The sequence below is a fragment of the Sander lucioperca genome, chromosome 1 (genome assembly GCF_008315115.2).
Source record: "Sander lucioperca isolate FBNREF2018 chromosome 1, SLUC_FBN_1.2, whole genome shotgun sequence".
Lineage (NCBI taxonomy): Eukaryota > Metazoa > Chordata > Actinopteri > Perciformes > Percidae > Sander > Sander lucioperca.
The window spans coordinates 35374480-35392233 of record NC_050173.1 but is presented as its reverse complement, the minus strand read 5'-3'; the positions used below and the strand labels follow the sequence as shown (position 1 = coordinate 35392233).

Here is a 17754-nt window from a genome sequence, read left to right as displayed (position 1 = left end):
GGACTTGCAGCACATGCGTTGGTACTCCGGTAGAGAGCAGTAGCGCTTCAGCACCTCCATACGACAGAACACAGAGCGGTCTCCATGACAACGCTTGCCTGTGGAGGAGAGAACAGAGAGCTGAGACTGGGTGCAGTCAGCGGTAGAGACTATAAAGAGGTGTGTGTTCATATGTCCGATTGCTGGAATAGGTCTTTTGGATGTGACAGAATGAGCAACAATAAAAATGTTACATTAGTATTAGTCTTTGTGTGTATGTTCGTTTATACATAAAGTACATGCATACGTGTGTGTGTGTGTGTTTGTTCCACACCGTGCAGAGTACAGTAGTAAAGCCAGACCATTAGCAGAGGATGCAGGAAAGAAGAGGAGAAAAACCCAAACATCAAGAGCAGTCATGAGATTAGTCCAGAGCAGCAGAAATGGAAAAAAGAAGGGTTGCCAGTCTTGTGTTGTAACTATAACTGTACTTCAGGTCACATTGTTTCTAATTTTGACTTCATCCTGCTCATGTAGCTTTGTGGTGCCTTTGCTTCAGGTGTGCATCATTTTTCAATTGTTAAATTTTAATCATCTACCACTTGACTTGTACCCTTTTTGTACCATGCCAGTAGAAATAACCTTGTTCTCCTGGCAATGTTTGACATTTCCTCTGACAAAGGATCTAGCCAGTGAACATTCCTGGTGAGAGAAGGATCACACTTTTTAAAACATTTTTATTGATACAACTTTGCTGTTGAGAATGACAGTAACTGAAACAATGAGATGTACGCCCCCCCCTGCTCAATATATAGATATATTCTTTTCTTAAGAAAAATAATTCAACTGTATCGAAAGTTACAAGTTCACAGTCACTTTGGTAAAACACTTCATTACTTGGAAATCAACCAGTCAATCTGTTAATTGATTGAAAAAAAAACATGAAGTACATAAATTATATTTGCTGTTTAAATGAAATACATAATTTCCATGATGATGTAAAAACTGGAATGGCACATTAAGTGTCATATGAAACATTTACAAAACATTAATAAAATTTCCCTGATAAATCAAAGTGCATATAGACGCAGTGCACGTAGTCCATCTGAATGTTTCTTCAACGTTAGCCAAACGTTAGCCAGCCCCACGCAGCAGGCCAGTGAAGCCACAAAACAGTTACCCATAGTATAGAATATTATAGAAGAAAATAACAGTCATGAACATTATTAAATACAGTCAACACCAATGTTATATACAGTCGCACTGCTAGGTCTGGCTTGGTCTCATACAGTCCAACTCCAGCAGAAGGAAACCTTGGATAGCTCGCTACATAGTCACAACAGAAATATGTGATCACAATACAATGACAAGTCTGAAGTGTTTTTTTTTTCTAGATGCCATGTGTCGATACCCTAGGCCCTTTGTAAACCCTTCCCAGTAGTCGGACATTGGTCCAACATCACCTTGGTAGGTTTGATGGTTGGCGGGTGTGAGTTTGTTAAGTTGGTTTGAAGCTGCCTCTATTCTGAGTGAAACTTTGAATGAGTAAAGCCATCTCTTTCACAGATAAATGCCATTACATTCAATCCAAGATAAGGCATTGTTCATGTGGTTAATGTTCATCAAAATAAAATGAGATCATCGGACGCTCTTAAATCAAAGTTTATGAGGTATTTCTGTATCTGATCGCAATGTGTAAAAGCCCAAATGATGAAGCTCCCTTACACACACACACACACACACACACACACACACAGTCTCCCTCCTTTCCTCACGGGACTGAGATCAATACACTTTCACTGACAAGACTAGTATATCTAATTCAATCATGCATTCATTAACTACTCATCACAAGACAGACATGCACCCATACACACAGACAAACGCTTGATGATGGAGCAAATGTGCATGACAAAACGTGATCCTATCCTTAAAGAAAACAAGAAGCGACAGTAAACCACTGATCCATCTGAGAGAATGGAGAGGCAACTAACTGACCAAATCCTGCATAATATAGGTCTAACCCCTTTCCCCCAAAACACTTTACCATTATTAAATATTCATCTATATTCATGTAAAATCAATAAAAAAATACACATAACAGTCAAGGATCTAAGCGATCAATAGCAGTCCAAAGGTTTTAGGCAAATAAGCTACAGCTTATTCATGGTAAAACATTATTAATATTATTGTTACTCATATAGATTTAGATTTATAGGTATATATAAATACAAATATATTTATAGATGTATTTGTTTAAAGTCTGCAAGCACAAATAAGCTGCATTTATTGAATTTTAGTATAACAGTCAAAGAGAAGATGGCTGATGATGAGGTGAAATGGGAAGCAACCTCAAGCGGTCAGACTACCCTGTTTTGTGTGTGTGTGTGTTTTTTTTTTTTTTTAAATTAGCCTTTCTTCAAGATTCTTCACCACACAGTTCCCTCCCCCAAAAATCAAAGGGTTTACTTATGTCACTTCCTGTCCCTGTGCTGAGTTCCTGTCAATCTGGGAATGGAACGTAGAATGAGACGCCATTCTCATCCTCGAATAGATGTCAGATGAGCACTTTAGCAAAGATGTCCTCATTGTGACAAGATCACATTCACAATAAAGCTTTCATATTTTTTTTTAATAACTTTTTTTCTATATAGATATTTATATACCTTTTCTGTTTATTTTCACACCTGTTTCTCTCCACAATGACAGTGCGCTACAAAAAGAAAAAAGCGCAGCTGCATCTCAGGATTGGTAACCCATGACAACACGCAGCTAGCTCGCGCAAAACATGGCCGCCAAATGCAGAGGGGGTCCCCTCTCACACATGAATGGCTCTTCGACACGTCTCAGGAGGTGCCCATGGAAACCTTGCCACTTCGAATCCTTTTCACATCAATTTTTTTGTTGATCTTTTGAGTTTTCGACTGGCCAGCGGTTACAACACAATGCTCCACAAAGGAGAGAGAGAGAGAGAGAGAGAGAGAGACAGAGCAAGAGAGAACCAACTAGCACACACAGGAGCCAGAGACCTCCCCCCATTAAGAGCCGTCTCAGACATACAGAGAGAGAGGCAACATCCCCCCCCCCAAAAAAGAGAAGCGAAAGCTTTGCCGCTCGCTCACGGGTGTGGGCACAGGCACGGCCGTTGGGAAGGTCAGGGGGCCAGCCGGGGCCGGCCCTGCAGAGAGAGGAGGACAGAGATGGGCAGGGCCCAGCAGAGGACAGACATACAGCTGCGGCTGCTGCTGTGGAGACCAGGCTGGGAACTATAGAGGGAGGTTTTACGTGAGGAGATCTTCGGGAAGTTGGGGTTGGGGCGCGACAGCCACTGGATCAGGATGTTGCCGTTCTTGTTGAGGTCTGATGAGCCCTCTGCAAAGAAAAGAGTGATGATGTAGTTAAGGTGGGAAGGGAACTCTTTGAGTCGTTGTTGTGATCACCTTTCACATCTTCTTTTCTACACTGCTATCAGGGCCCGTTTGTCTCTATGTATTCAAGGATAATCCCAGTTTATTACAATATCTGGCAACATGGTGATACTGCTAAAACAGGTAAAGAAACACAAGTAGTAAAACAGATTATCTGAGGGAAAAACAAAACTCTTGTAAATAAGTTTTGCTAACGGGGGGGGGTTTGTTTGATTGTTTGACAGCTCGTGTTTCTTGCCCCATCATACTAAACTTCTTTTTAACAATGTCATCTATTTACTGTAATTTTTTAGCAGTGTTAGTATTGCATATAGGCATGTTAACCAAAACTATGAAAAGAACATCCACGGTTTATTAACTCAATTTATTAAGACAATTGTGTGTAAATAAATAAATTAGAGTGACTTCCACATAGGTTGCACTGGCAGGTTATGTATGGGTTGGAGGTTCCTTAAACTCACTGGGACATGGATCCATGCGACAGACTCTGATGGTGTCGGGCTTACTGTCCAGACACAGGCCGATGGTGTTGTCTCTGGTGTGGCACAGAGCCTGTCTCTGCTGGGTCCCATTACCACATGTCACTGAGCACTGGAGATGCAGGACATACACACAAACCAGCACATTATTACAAATCACTTGTTAAATATGGACATTAAATGTTCGTTGTAAATGTAATGACTGTTTATTTTTGGTTTACTCAAAGTAGTAACGAGAAGATGATCTGTTTTTCGGAGGCTTGTCAAACCTGCCAAGAATACAGTTACGAGGGAGTCTTGTGATATTTAAAAAACTGAATGTCTTACAAAAATACCAGCTGTTAGGCTTCAATACAGAAATGTCTGTACAACTATTTTCCTGCAAAAAGTCAAATCGGCCAAACATCATTTCCCATTTCCACGTTGACCCATGTCCAGCCAGCATACCTGTGACCACGGCCCGACTCTCCACTGGGTGGGGCAGGGGTGTCGGTTGCAGGGTCTGCGAGTCTCGGGCCGGTCGTCGTTGCAGTGTTTATTGTGGATGGAACGTGTGGTGTTGTCATCTGATGGCTGGATACAGCTGACCGAGCGGATTTGCATCCCCGTCTTTCCACATGGTTTGCTGCAGTTCTGCCACTCCCCTGTCACCCAACTGGAGAACATCACGGGAGAGAGAGAGAAAGTTCTAAGGGCATTCAAAATGTCAAAATGCTGAAGTAAACAATGAAAGAGGAGGTAAGAGAGGGCTGAATGTAAAAAAAAAAGCCTAAAGTTGTCTATCAAAGTTGTGTTATATGTTTTGCAGTTGGTGACATATACTGTAATACAATGCATACATGGGTGGAGGGCAGGGCTTCTGGTTGCAGTCTCTGGTGTCTCCTCTAGGTTTCATGTTGGATTTGTTACAAGAGCTCTTGTGGACCATCTTACTGTCAACTTTTCTTCTGCAGCCATATCGCAGGTACTGCTTCCCTACAGCAAGAGGGGATGGAAAGTTTAACAAATGTAAGCACAGAAACATGAAGACAGGTATGACAAATGCACGTAGTTGATCTCAGAGACACAACAGTTTCACAACAAGTATTTTCCTTGCTCGACTGTACCTCCGCCGCAAGGCTTAGTGCAGTAGGACCATCTCTTTGGAGCCCATTCATAGGCACTGTCCTCTACCAGCATGTTGTTCTGAATGGCAGAGTCACTGTCCATGTTCATCATGTACTTATAAGACAAATTCACATCCTCATCTCCATATAATTTCATCTGCAAACAGAAAGAAGTGACAAAACTTTACCTTTACCACTTTAGCTAACTGATATTATTTCAGACAAAAAAATAATTATATTTCAAGTGTAATTTAGATAATTTGGTATGCAAAAAATGCTGTGTATAACCAGATTAATTTTAAATTTTCACTCATTTCAATGTGTACCATGATCAGAATTCCATGTCTGAGAGGACCAGTGGTCTGAAGTGTCTCTTTGCCGTTGTCATTCTCATATTCCCACTCTACGCCCTTTTCTATGACCGAGTGGGATTCTGGGTAATCGTTTTCCCCGTTCAAGAAGAACAGTCCTGATGCCACGTTCTTTACAGCTGTAGATGGGTGAGAAATATTCATTGATTACACTTGTACCACACACGCATACAATACAATACAATACAATACAATACAATACAATACAAAACAATACAATACAATCACACTGAAAAGAACAATGTACAATGTCAAATACCTAAAGTGTGTGAGGTCGCTTTCAGTTCTTGGATCAGTAAGTGTCTCGCTCCTCTGGGGATTTCAAGAACTTTAAGGAAACCTGAAATGAAACGCACATCTGGTTTGTGACTCAAACATCATAAAAAGCTAATTTCACGCAGTTTCCTGACTAAAAGCCTCAGCTGATCCAGTAAAGAGCTCTTCCTAGGTAAAACCCTTACAGTCTTGACTATTTTCATCCAAAGTAAACATCTGATTCTGGGAATTTAGATGCTGTAATGTAAGTCTGTTGCGGCGTCAAAGGTTAGCTAATATAATAATAAACATTTGATCATGGAGTGAGGTTTGATGAAACTTCTTGGCAGTGCTTGACTCATGTGGAAACATGTCAACTCAGGTCTCACTGCGGCATGGACATGGTTACAAATCTTCCTCTAGATGGCGATGTTTAGCTGAACATAACATGGTGTACAGACTATAAGCAAAGGACACTGACCAACTATTTATCCTGTACTTACCAGCATGATAGACAGATGCTAGGCTGAGGGAGCCAAGTCAAGTCTGTCCTAGATTAAGATGAGGGCTATTGTGGCTGATAGTGTGTGTTTACCTTGTTTCTTGGCAGTGCGTGTGATGGTGTCTTTGAAGGTTTTGCAGCTGGAGTTGTCTCCTCCACACACTCCACACTTATCCTCCTGCTTTGAGGAGCCGACCACGCCGTCACAGCCCACTTTCTGTTCATGAGGACATGGAAAGTTTAACACAGAAAGATCTGACCACATGCAGCTGTCTTGCTCTCTCACACACATAACGTCACTCACCTCACACTCCCCTCGCACACACACACTGTGCGGGTCCTTGTATGAGCAGCGTGTGCCGTCCAGGACCATTCTCTGCATAAAGACCACATCACGTGTCTCCTTGGATTGGCAATGCAGGTGGCAGCGTTTGTTAGCTGGCAAACAAACACACAAAAAATGCCCCAATTGGGTTGGATTTCATCTTTACAACCAATATTCTTTTTTATTTTCTGAATGAGCTCTCCATGAGTCAGCGTGGCGCTGTGTCTCATTGTGTCTGTCTGTGTGACTCATGCTACAACTACATGAGCCTCCAGAGACAAAACCTGGCAGTTCATCCCAGTGAGAATGAACACTCCTACTTAATCACGTTTATTACACATGGACATAATCCAGAGACCTCGTCTTGTGCTGCTTTGACACTAATAAGCAGGTGGCAGACGTGCTACTGTAGAATTATAATATGTGGAGAAAACACACTTGTCTTAGGTTGAACTGAGAAAGCACAGAAACTCTTCTACAGTGTGTGAAATATGCTATGATAATTGAGGAAGCCTGCATATGCATTGCAGGTGTAATTATACGCGTGAGTCAAAGTGTAGGTACATTTATAATGTATTTATAGATTTATATATACCTCCAAGCCAGAGTATGTCTATATTAGCCACTCATTCCAAGAAACTATGCATCAAAATGTGTGTGTTTAGTAAAATGAAGATGGTTTAAATAAAAAAAAAGCTTAGCTTAATTTTTCCAGACCCCCAAATTCTATTTTGATGTTTTCAGGAGGTCCAAGGTGCTAAGTAAAGGGTCAGAGACCCCCTGAAATCCACCATATTTTGCACACTGCTCTAAGAGGAGACATCTGATCACATCTGGGAAAAAACAGGAGACAATTTGTGGCTTCTGATCTAATGTGATAGACCAAAGGGTTGGCTGAATTGCTCTAAGCAGCTGGTTACAGAACAGCCTTACATTTCATGTTTCTGTGCTCAAGAGTATATTACAGTTTATCTGTTGACTTGGGAAAAGACCTAAATAGAGACAACAATCAGCAATGTGTCAAACATCTCTGAACAAATACTACAAATTCACACTTGGAGCAGACACACACTTTTTTCTCTCCGAACACTATCTGAAACTCAGGAGATGACAGACCATGAATGGAATTCAATTTCACCTCCCTGTTCACTTTTTTTTCTCTCTCTCACACACACACACACACACACACGCACATCTGTGCTCGCACACTAACACGCACTCACTGAAAAGTAATTTGAGACTGAAAAAGCCTTGCTAAAAAATATGGCATTTAGAAATGATAAGAACGGAGAAAAACAATTTAGCAAGGCCCTTCTTAGCGGAGTGTGCGTAGCGTGACCTCCGATTGGATATGGAGACAACTCAGCACTTTACTTTAGGGCTGCCCTTTAGTTGGATGATCATTTAATACCTATAAGAAAGGCAGTGACACCTCCACTTAGAGACAGGGTAGGTCTGACAACCACATACTACACTTTAAATCTCAATAATGTAAAGAGGTTTTGGATATTAAGTGGAGAATTTGGATAGCTTGTCCATATGTGCCAACTGATACATGGATGGAAAAAAAAAAGATACAGGAAGGGGTAGTCAAGTTCAAATGACATCAGTGAATGTGGAGAGAGAAGACACAGAGTTCAAAGAAGATTGTTTTTAAAGAGATTTTCAAAGAGAGGCATGTTTTTATGGGAGGGCGTAGCCATAGCTCAAAGCTGTACTCAGCCAGATGTGAATGACCTTAACAGAACACAACCTATATATATATATATATATATATAAACCTCTAAAACCCAACCGCATTAAATTAAATGTGTTTGCTTCCTCTTTTTGGCTTTCATGCGTATTTACAACTTCCACAGTGTATCATCACTTATGGTTTGTCATTCTCAGGCTGGTATCTTTATTGTGATGGCCTCTTTCTGTGTCCATCTCTCAACAAAACTGCTTAACCCCTTTCCATCTGTGGGTGTATACTCACGTTCTGTGTGTTCATAAGGCAGCCATTGTTGCTGTTTGCTGTGGATATCAAAGCGAGGGTCCCAAGCGTGGCATTGCTCCTCTCGCGTGTCACTGTAAATATCCTCGCATTCATTGGTGTTGCACATCTGGAACTGGTTAGTCGCCCCCATGCAGGTACGGCCCCCGTTGGCTGGTCTGAGAGGGTTGCAGGCCAGAGGACGCATTGCCATTCAAAATGTGTGTTTTGTTTCAGTTCTAAAATTAATTGGCTTATATTTGATAACTTGGGCTAGAAATAATACATTTAACACTTGTACAAATTATCTTGATCTATGTTTAAGGTGCAAATTATCACTATCAAGAGTCAGTGCAACAAATATCAGAGGTTTACTATCAAGAACTCCTAATGAGGTATGCTTGCTAAAACAAGTGTAGAGCTTCAGCTGAATTTAGCTTAATTAAGAACAGACTGAAAACTTGCAACACAGACAGACAGACAGACAGACACACACTGACACACACAGACACACACTGACACACACACACACACACACACACACACACACACACACACACACACACACACACACACGGAAACACTGTTTCATACCTAGGATTGTCACATTCACGTGTGCGAAACTGTACTCCTCCACCACAGGTGCGGGAGCACTGACCAAACTCACTCCACGAACCCCAGTTTCCATCTTGCTTTATAATGTCAGGTGTCAACCAGATGCAGTGACCTTTAAAGCAATGCTGCAATAGGCAAATAATACAACAAACAGTTGCTATTTGGATACAGTGTGCCATCAAATAATTTTTCTTCCACATAATGTAAGTTGAAGTACAACCGTGTATAAATACCTTCCCGTTCCCGCACATGGTGCCATCAATGGGCGGTCCTTTCTTGGTCTTGCAGAAGAAGGGATTGTCTGGGTGGCTACACCACAGCTGCTTACATGGGTCAAATGTGCGATACTGCAGGGCACACAGAGAGAGACTCCTTCTTACAATTAAAAGCCCTACTACACAGTACACACACTGGGCTAACAGACTGGCCTTCAATAATACAAGTCAACCATCATGAGACAGCTGGAATGAGACTAAACACTAAAAAATAAAAACAGAGATGAGAAGAGAAATATCACTACAACAATAACCACAACAGTATTATACCCAACAATAACAACACCGACCCTGCACTGTGTCACTGCACTGTACACTACGCTCCACTGAGAAACACACAGCCATTCATGCAAACTAAACCAAACGATGAGAGAGAGACGAGACTCTCAAAATGAGACAGCCCGTGGTTTAATTAGGTCAGAGGGCAGAGGGCAGAAGGTTAAAAGGCCAAAAGCTGAGGTCTCATTGACCTCAAAAATGACCTTGGACACAGATCAAGGACCAAATTCTCCTCCTTGATTGATGAGGATACCACCAAACTGACTCGCAGTCCAGTGTCTGAGGGGCTGTGCCCTCCTCCCTCCTTTCCACAGACTTTCATACCCACCATGACCCCAGGGGACCTTTGCAGGTCAGAGGGCGAGTCACAATCAATGGCTAGACTGTGGTAGGTAATCACCAATGACATCAGACTGGAGGATCCTAAAAGCTGAAGTGAAACATGGAAAAACAGCCTCTGTTCTGGCTCAGCCCTTTCCCCTTGGATGGGAAAGACATCTTTCCAACCTTTTCCACTCGTTTATAGTCGTGAGTGTGCCAATATAACGAGGCTCTTCCTGCCAGCGCTGCTGTGATTTAACACAGATTTGCAGGAAAGAAATCGGGATATGGTACAGTTCAACTGTTGAACTGCCCCATAGCCACTGAACCAGTATAGTCAGTGTTTTTAGGGGTTTTACAGCCACTGCCTCTGGAAATGAGCATTTTAGAATCCTGCAGACTAACATCCAAAATATGATGATGGGTAGAACAGAGAAACAAAGTACAGTAAAAAAAATAAAAATAAAAAAAAGGAAAGTAAGGAGCAACGTTACAAACAATTACAACTTCAGAAGACAAAAGAAAATCTGAGAAAACAAATGACGGGCCACATGTCTTCCGGGAGGTGGGGTTACCTTACCTGCGTTCCTGACTGGCCCGCCTTTTGTAGCTGAGGGGAATGGGTTTGACAAGAGAATAGAGGGTAATCTAGCAATGTGTGCAAAGCCCCTGAACAAGCCCTTTGTCAATCTAGCAACAGCTTCCCAACAGTGTGCCACAATGGCTTCACAGTCAAAGAGTGGGTGAGGGTGACAAGGCGAGATGCTGAAGCTGGGTGAACCTCGTCTAACTGTGTGGCCATTTGTGTTTACAAAAATACTGTTTGTGACAGGATCATGTAAAGGCACTGTGGTATCAAGGTAAGTGTTGTGTTAAAATACATTTAAAAAATCATATTTAACAACAGAAAAAAGAAATAGCTATAAAAACCAATTACCTGCTTTTAAGCAAGATGCCAATCCCACCGTTGGCCGGGAGAGGAAAGCAGAGGACATCAGAAGAATGTGAATAGCTGTGTATGTGTGACTCTTTCATTACAATGTAGATCAGAGATAGATGTCAGCGCTGCGTTTAGAAAGCTTTTAGAGCTCAAGAGTTCCCATACAAATGCATCTTCCACAGTGAAATTCAGCAAATTCTGAATTAACTGAATAGACTGAATTCAAAATGAGTTTACCCCAACTCTGAAAAACGGCATCATCTCAGGAGATAGAGTAATGCTAAGCTTGACTGGTGGAAACTGTTGTAGAAGTTGCCTTCTTCAGTATGTTAGAGCAGCTAGTTGTTAGTAAACTCTATGCTATGTTAGTAAAGTCACCATGGGACTATGGGGATCTCTTACCGCGGTGCACATCGTGTAGCCCACGCCGAAGTCAAAGCGACACTGTTCGTTCATGGAGTAGTGCAAACCGGGAAGCTGAGGCAGGGATGGCCAGTTGTGGTCAAAGGGGTCGTCACGGAGACAGTCATAGGAACTGCAAGAGGAGTAAAACAAATGTGATGAAATGTGACTTTCTTCTTTTCTTCCAGTTATTCATGTCATTGTGCAGTATTAAATCTAGGGCTGCAACTAATGATTATTTTCATTTTTGATTAACCTTGAGATTATTATTATTATTATTATTGTCTTTATTAATAACTTCCTCTATAAAATGTCATGAAACGGTGAAAAACACACAATTTCCCAAAGCCCAAGGTGATGTCTTTCAATCGCTTGCATTTTCCAAAACCAAAAGATATTCAAGGTACTGTGACAGAGGGTTAAGATAATCAGCAAAAATTGACATTGGAAAAGTTGAAGCCATGAATCTTTGGCACTTTAGCTTAAAAATATACTTAATTAATCAAAATAGTTACTGATAAATGTTGTTGTTTGTTTGTCTGTCGATCAATTAATGCAATTAATGACTGGGTTTAGCTTTTACACACTTTAAATCCCTAATTTATTCAAGTGTTTTCACGTAGTATGCGTGGTGGATCACTATGCCTTCAGAAGCTGCCTGCTTACCTAAAATTCATTAAAAGTCATTAAAATGTGTTTAATGGAACGTTTCATGAAACCTTCATGAAATTTGTTTTTTTCACATTGAAAACCATTCAGGCAGTAAGACTTGTACACTTTGTAATATAATAACTTTTAGTATAATAATAAAATCACACAAAATATCAACAGGATACAAATTCAGTAAAAAAATATTGATGCAAGTATCGACCTTTAACAACCAATATATAATGAAATCCTAGTAGGAATCTGTCTGTGTGTGTGTGTGTGTGTGTGTGTTTGTTTATTTGTGTCTCACCTTAGGTAGCGTCCCAGCTCTTGCATGCTACATCTGGACCAGTGAAAGCGGTGGAAGGCAGCTTGCACCAGTGGAGCCATGATGCTGCCCATGTGCACCTCATCGCCACAGCGGTTCCCCTGGCCATCGTGCTCCATCCCCAGCCTGCAGACAGAGAGAGACAGAGACAGAGACAGAGACAGAGAGAGAGAAAGAGAGAAAGAGAGAGAGAGAGAGAGAGAGAGAGAGAGAGAGAGAGAGAGAGAGAAGGGAAAGGAGATGAACCAGCGAAGACAGATTGGGAACATGTGGGAGGAGAAGAAGAACAAGGAACAAAGGGAGGTAGGTAGTAACAATTCTCTCATCAGAAAATTGGCTGAGGTGACCGATGGACCTGACATAAATCAATACAGTCTTATAAGACTGCTTTGTTGTCTTTTGCCGAGGGCAGGCTTTAAGACTTTGTTATGGCAAAAATGCACTTACACATGTCCGGTCTCGTGTGCCACCACAAAGGCAGAAGAGAAACCATCCTCATGATTCAAAGTGCAGCTCCTTACCGGATGGCACATGCCCGTCACTGGGGCGTAACCTAGGCAACCAGGAAGAAAGACACAATGGTCAGGATTTGTAGACTTATTGTTGTGTTATATTTTTGCTCATTTCAGTGTATTCTTCCAACACAACATTTCACACAAAATATACACAAATCTAACAAACCTATTGACATGTGCATGATGGAAAAGTAGCAAGAAGAAAAATAGTGTATAACTTAGATAAGTTGTCCATACCCACCCAAATAAACACATCAGTGAGAGCCCAATAAACATAAATATTACTCATTGTGTTCATATTGTCAAATGATCTGATTTGTATATATTTTCTTAAATTCTGTCATAAATATTTGAACAATATTTTAAGTCAGTCTCTAGGCAAATCTTAATAATAAATAATAAATCATAATTTGAAATACTGAAATATACATCTGCTATTGTGCTCATTTTTGGTTAAATATACTCACTTTTCACCTTAAATCTGAAACTTATCTATCAAAAGATATGTATAATGTATACTACTTAAACACAGCAATCTTTGAAACATTAATCCTAACCCTAAACTATCGCCTTCCACCCTTACATATGCCAATCTCCAACTCCCTGTGTGCATGTCTGTCCAGTACTGCCTTTAATTGTGGGACTGTGGCTGGCCCGCTCTGCCTATTGATTTTCTGCTGGTGAAGGCTGAGCCCAAGGGCAGCTGAAGGGCTTCTGAATAGCTAGGCCACTGCCTTTAGAGGCCTCTCCCCTGGGCCTGCCTGTTAGCCTGCACTCTGCTGCACAGAAAACCACCAAACCCACGGTGCACTATGCAGCTTTATGGAGGAAGAGGGGAGTTTACCGTGTGTGCTTATGAGTTTTAGGTCCTCAAGAGGGTGTGCGTGCAGTTTCGATGTATGTACTATATGTTAAACTGTAAGGGTTTAGTATGTTCATGTCTTCCATTACCCTGCATGCCCGTGGGGCCAAATTCCTGTCGTGTGAGGAAGATGGCGTGATCATGATACTCGGCGTCCCCTGTGTCTTGCTTCTGCTGCAGGAAGGCCCAGCGACACACGTTCTCCAGACTCTGAGATGGGTTTCCCAGTTCAATCAGACTCATGGACTGAAAAGAGAGAGACGCATACAGGGAAAGAGAGAAAAGGGCGTAAAGATTATACAAAAACAGGGAACTAAACCTGCTACTTCAGGTTTCAGGTTACAGTTCTGATACATTTACATACATTTTTATTCAACCCTGTAGGGGGCAGTGTCACAATGTTGTATTTTGTCAGCACATCTTGCAAATTGCTGAGGTGTACAACACACATGCACGCACGCACGCATGCACGCACGCACGCACGCACGCACGCACGCACACACGCACAGAGTACTCACATTAATGAAGGATTTAGGATCCTGTAAGCTTGATGGCTTCAACAATGAATAGGAAACTGAACACAGAGCTGCCTATTAATGAGCTATGCACTAATAGTAAAAAACATGTCCAATTACAGAATATTTACTTATGATTAACACCCTGATAGCAGCGATTGCTTCTATTCACCTTCACCTATCATTCTCTTCCTCATTAGATCTCCACTCCTCTCCCTCCCTACATTCTGCTGTACAAGTCTTTCCATTTCTCTCCTCCACTGCTTCCTTTTTGCCTCGCTTTCTACATTTCCTCGCCGTTTTCACACACTCAAAATGCACAGCTGAATCAAACAGTGTGTCATGTGAGTGTGCTGCAGTGAAGACATATGGCCTGCCTCTGCACAAACACGCCTTAGACAGAGTGCACTGCACACGTGTGCTTCATCATGTTCATCAGGTGCTTGTGTGTTTCAGTGTGTTTCATGTATTTGGAATGGTGTGTCGTGTGTGTGTGTGTGTGTGTGTGTGTGCAGTGTGGGTGTGTAGGTGCGCCTGCATTCAGGGTCACATAGCCAATCGGCAGGCTGTCTGGGTGCAGCTCTGTTGCCACGGTAATTGGGGATGATGGACAGCCGGAGCTTTGGCTGAAGCTGCATAGGGGCTGGCTCTGAATGACCAATGTAGGAGAGAGTGTGTGTGTGTGTGTGTGTGTGTGTGTGTGTGTGTGTGTGTGTGTGTGTGTGTGTGTGTTTCCAGGGCTCCACTGGGACTGTAGACATGTAGAGAGGAGAGGCAGAGATAAGGCTACAGCAGCATAAGTGTATCACAGAGTACCTATCCAGCAATAAAATTCCTTGTATCATCCTGTGGGGTAATCCCTGCCCTTCTCCGTTCCTGCCATCTCTTGCTTTATCTCTCCTTTTCCATCTCTTCCACTCTTTCTCTCTTCTTCTCTTCAGCACAGACAGGAAGATAGAGTTACAGTCCAGAAGAAAAGGATGCTACCCCCTTTGTCCGGTCTCTCTGTTTATGAATGAGGGAGGGCTATCATTGATTGTTTATCTTTGCCTGGACTTCCCATAATTCTGTGCTGCAGCCTACAGGGAGGAAGGCTGATTGCATAACAGGCAGAGTTTCTGTGTGCTTTGGTGCTGAACTGTGAAGGCGTGCGACTTGAAAACACTCCCCTGGGATGCTGCATGCTTTTAGTTCCTCTTTTGCTCAGTCCACTGGAATAACAGGCTCCGGGCATCAGTGCATGCTCATGAGTGCTTGTGTGTGTCTGTGTGTTTGTTTATGAGTGTGTGTGTACGACTTGGCTGTGCTTACTGTAGGTACTTAAAGCGATTGTAGCAAAATCCTAGTATCAAAGATAGTGCTGACAGAGAGAGACAAGGCATCCACTTTTAAGAAACTGCATCACAGTCGACTTTTCAGTAAAACTCGTGTCTTGTCAGGTCTTACCTTGCCGTTGCACAGCATGATAATCCGCACCAGAACCACATTGATCTTTGCTCCCAAAGACTGGTCATGGTAGATCTCATTCACCTGGAGTCAGACAGAAAGAAACAGGAAGGAACACAAGTCTCAGCAGAGTAAATACAACATCTAATCTGATATCTAAATGGTTTATAAATTGTATCCAATAGCTTTATTAATGGTTAATACAGTAAATCTTTTAATAATGCTTTATAGATCAGTTATAAGCCATTATAACTTTTGAGTTGCTGGGTTGTGATGGAACTAATCCATCAATTAATGTTCATTTAAGTGCTTTCTCCGTTTCTAATAAAGCTTATAAATGGCTTATAACAGATTCATGATTAATTATTAACAAAGGATACATACAGTAGTTACAAATTATAAACCTAAATTATACTACCAGCAACACAGTGATATTAGAGATTAGAAGAGAAGAGAAAGGCCCCAAAAAGAGAGAAAATGAAGTTGAGGAAAGTGCAAGGAACTTAGTTTCCCATGAGCAGAGATGGAGAGGAGATGAAGGAAGAAAGGAAAGAGCCTAATGCAAGGATACAAGGTAATGTGTGACAAGGGAGATGCAGAGAGCATTATACTGGCGAAAAACATATACAGAGAGAGAGAGAGAGAGAGAGAGAGAAAGAGACAGACAGAGAAAGAGAGAGAGGTAAATTGGCGCAGGAGTTGAGGCCTGCTGTCCTCAGTGGCTGTGTGCGGTGCCTAATGAGGCAAAGGGATGTAAAAACAGACAGCCGTAATGAGATGGCTTATGGACACGCTGTGGAGAAAGAGACACACACATACTGTACACACACACATGCACGCACACACACACACACACACACACACACACACACAGAGGTACAGAGATGAAGAACAAAATTGCAGACACACACACCCAGCGAGAGAAAGGTAGAGAGTTGAGGAATGCTACAGATAGAGACAGAGAGGCAGAGGGAAGGAGACAAGAAGCTGAGCAGAGAGGGGAGAGGACAGGGAGCACAGACGAAAAATGAGGACATAGAACGAGCTTAGGGAGTGGAAACGAAGCATTCTTAGAAAACAAATGTAGTATAGAGCTGCAGGTTTTAAAGAAGAGAGTTACCTAACACTCCTAACGCGAGTATGTTCCATACTCTGTGTTAAGTCGGAAATTCCATCCTCGTATTCGGAAAAATCCAGTGCAATGATTCTTCAAGTCAGAATCCTAATTCGGTAACCACAAACCGACTGGAATACATTTATTTGTTTACATCACCACATAAACATGGCTGCAACTTAAAGGCTTAACAGCTTAACATCATTTTCAGAAAATAAAGTCATGTTTAATTTTCATGATCGGGAACATCTGTTTGGTAAATAATCAAATATACTAATTAACCTTCTGAAATTTAAAGTTGACAGTTGCCAGCATTCTAAGCTAACTTACTAATGTAGCCAAATGTCACTCAAATAACATACAGTAAGTGGTTTCAGTGGAATCTGCATTTTATGTCAGAAGACCATGTGTTGGTTTTCCAAGCTGGAACACAAGAAATAATGGAGGCTGTAATTAGTCTGTGACAGTACTGTAATCGGGACTTTTTGACCTTCAACTGTGAATGGAACAGAGCATTACATAAAGGAAAGAAGAGAGTAATACTCAAGTAGTCAATGGTCACATCTTTAAAAAACTCCAAGTCAAAACTGAGACTTGGCGGAGATTTATCAAGTGATGCTTCTTGAGTCATTTTCTCACACTTACAAAGCTGAGATTCATTTTCCTGCCCAATACCTGCGTAACTCCTCCAGGACTCTAACTGAAAAAAATCCTGAAATACTTTTCATATTCCTATGAGACTATTTATATTTCTGAGCACACTTTTGTAAGAAACATTCTACTGTTGTAGTTTTCCAAAGTGGTAATCTGTAATAATGCATCATATTTTATAAATTGATTATATGTTTAGAATGTAAAATCCTAATAAGCAAAGTCACTGTAGCTGTCAGATAAATGTAGTGAGGTAAAAACTACACTACATCTCCCTGTGAAATGTTATTAAGTTGAATTATAAAGTAGCATAAAGTGGAAATGTGCAAATAAAGTACAAGTCATTCTAAATTGTACTTGTAAATGTAATTACACTTTCCACAACTGAATATAATGTATACACTGTGACAACAACCGATGATG

General features: G+C 41.5%; 1 protein-coding gene across 3 annotated transcripts in view; it reads right to left on the bottom strand.

The window, feature by feature from the left end:
• The window catches only part of LOC116064304 (A disintegrin and metalloproteinase with thrombospondin motifs 2-like), a 122441-nt gene that overhangs the window by 3325 nt on the left and 101362 nt on the right, over positions 1-17754 (bottom strand). For 2 of the 3 annotated variants that reach the window (XM_031319411.2, XM_036007277.1), the window contains 19 exons: positions 15567-15650; positions 13695-13851; positions 12676-12781; positions 12211-12354; positions 11253-11385; positions 10491-10520; positions 9269-9382; positions 9015-9160; positions 8424-8599; positions 6425-6558; positions 6214-6337; positions 5623-5703; positions 5319-5482; positions 4993-5149; positions 4726-4861; positions 4334-4541; positions 3869-3998; positions 3265-3351; positions 4-98 (listed from right to left, as the gene is read on the bottom strand). In XM_031319411.2, the coding sequence (XP_031175271.2) occupies positions 4-98; positions 3265-3351; positions 3869-3998; positions 4334-4541; positions 4726-4861; positions 4993-5149; positions 5319-5482; positions 5623-5703; positions 6214-6337; positions 6425-6558; positions 8424-8599; positions 9015-9160; positions 9269-9382; positions 10491-10520; positions 11253-11385; positions 12211-12354; positions 12676-12781; positions 13695-13851; positions 15567-15650 (2406 nt within the window). The remainder of the gene's footprint in view (positions 1-3; positions 99-3264; positions 3352-3868; positions 3999-4333; positions 4542-4725; positions 4862-4992; positions 5150-5318; positions 5483-5622; positions 5704-6213; positions 6338-6424; positions 6559-8423; positions 8600-9014; positions 9161-9268; positions 9383-10490; positions 10521-11252; positions 11386-12210; positions 12355-12675; positions 12782-13694; positions 13852-15566; positions 15651-17754) is intronic. The other variant, XM_031319412.2, reaches the window with a different exon arrangement.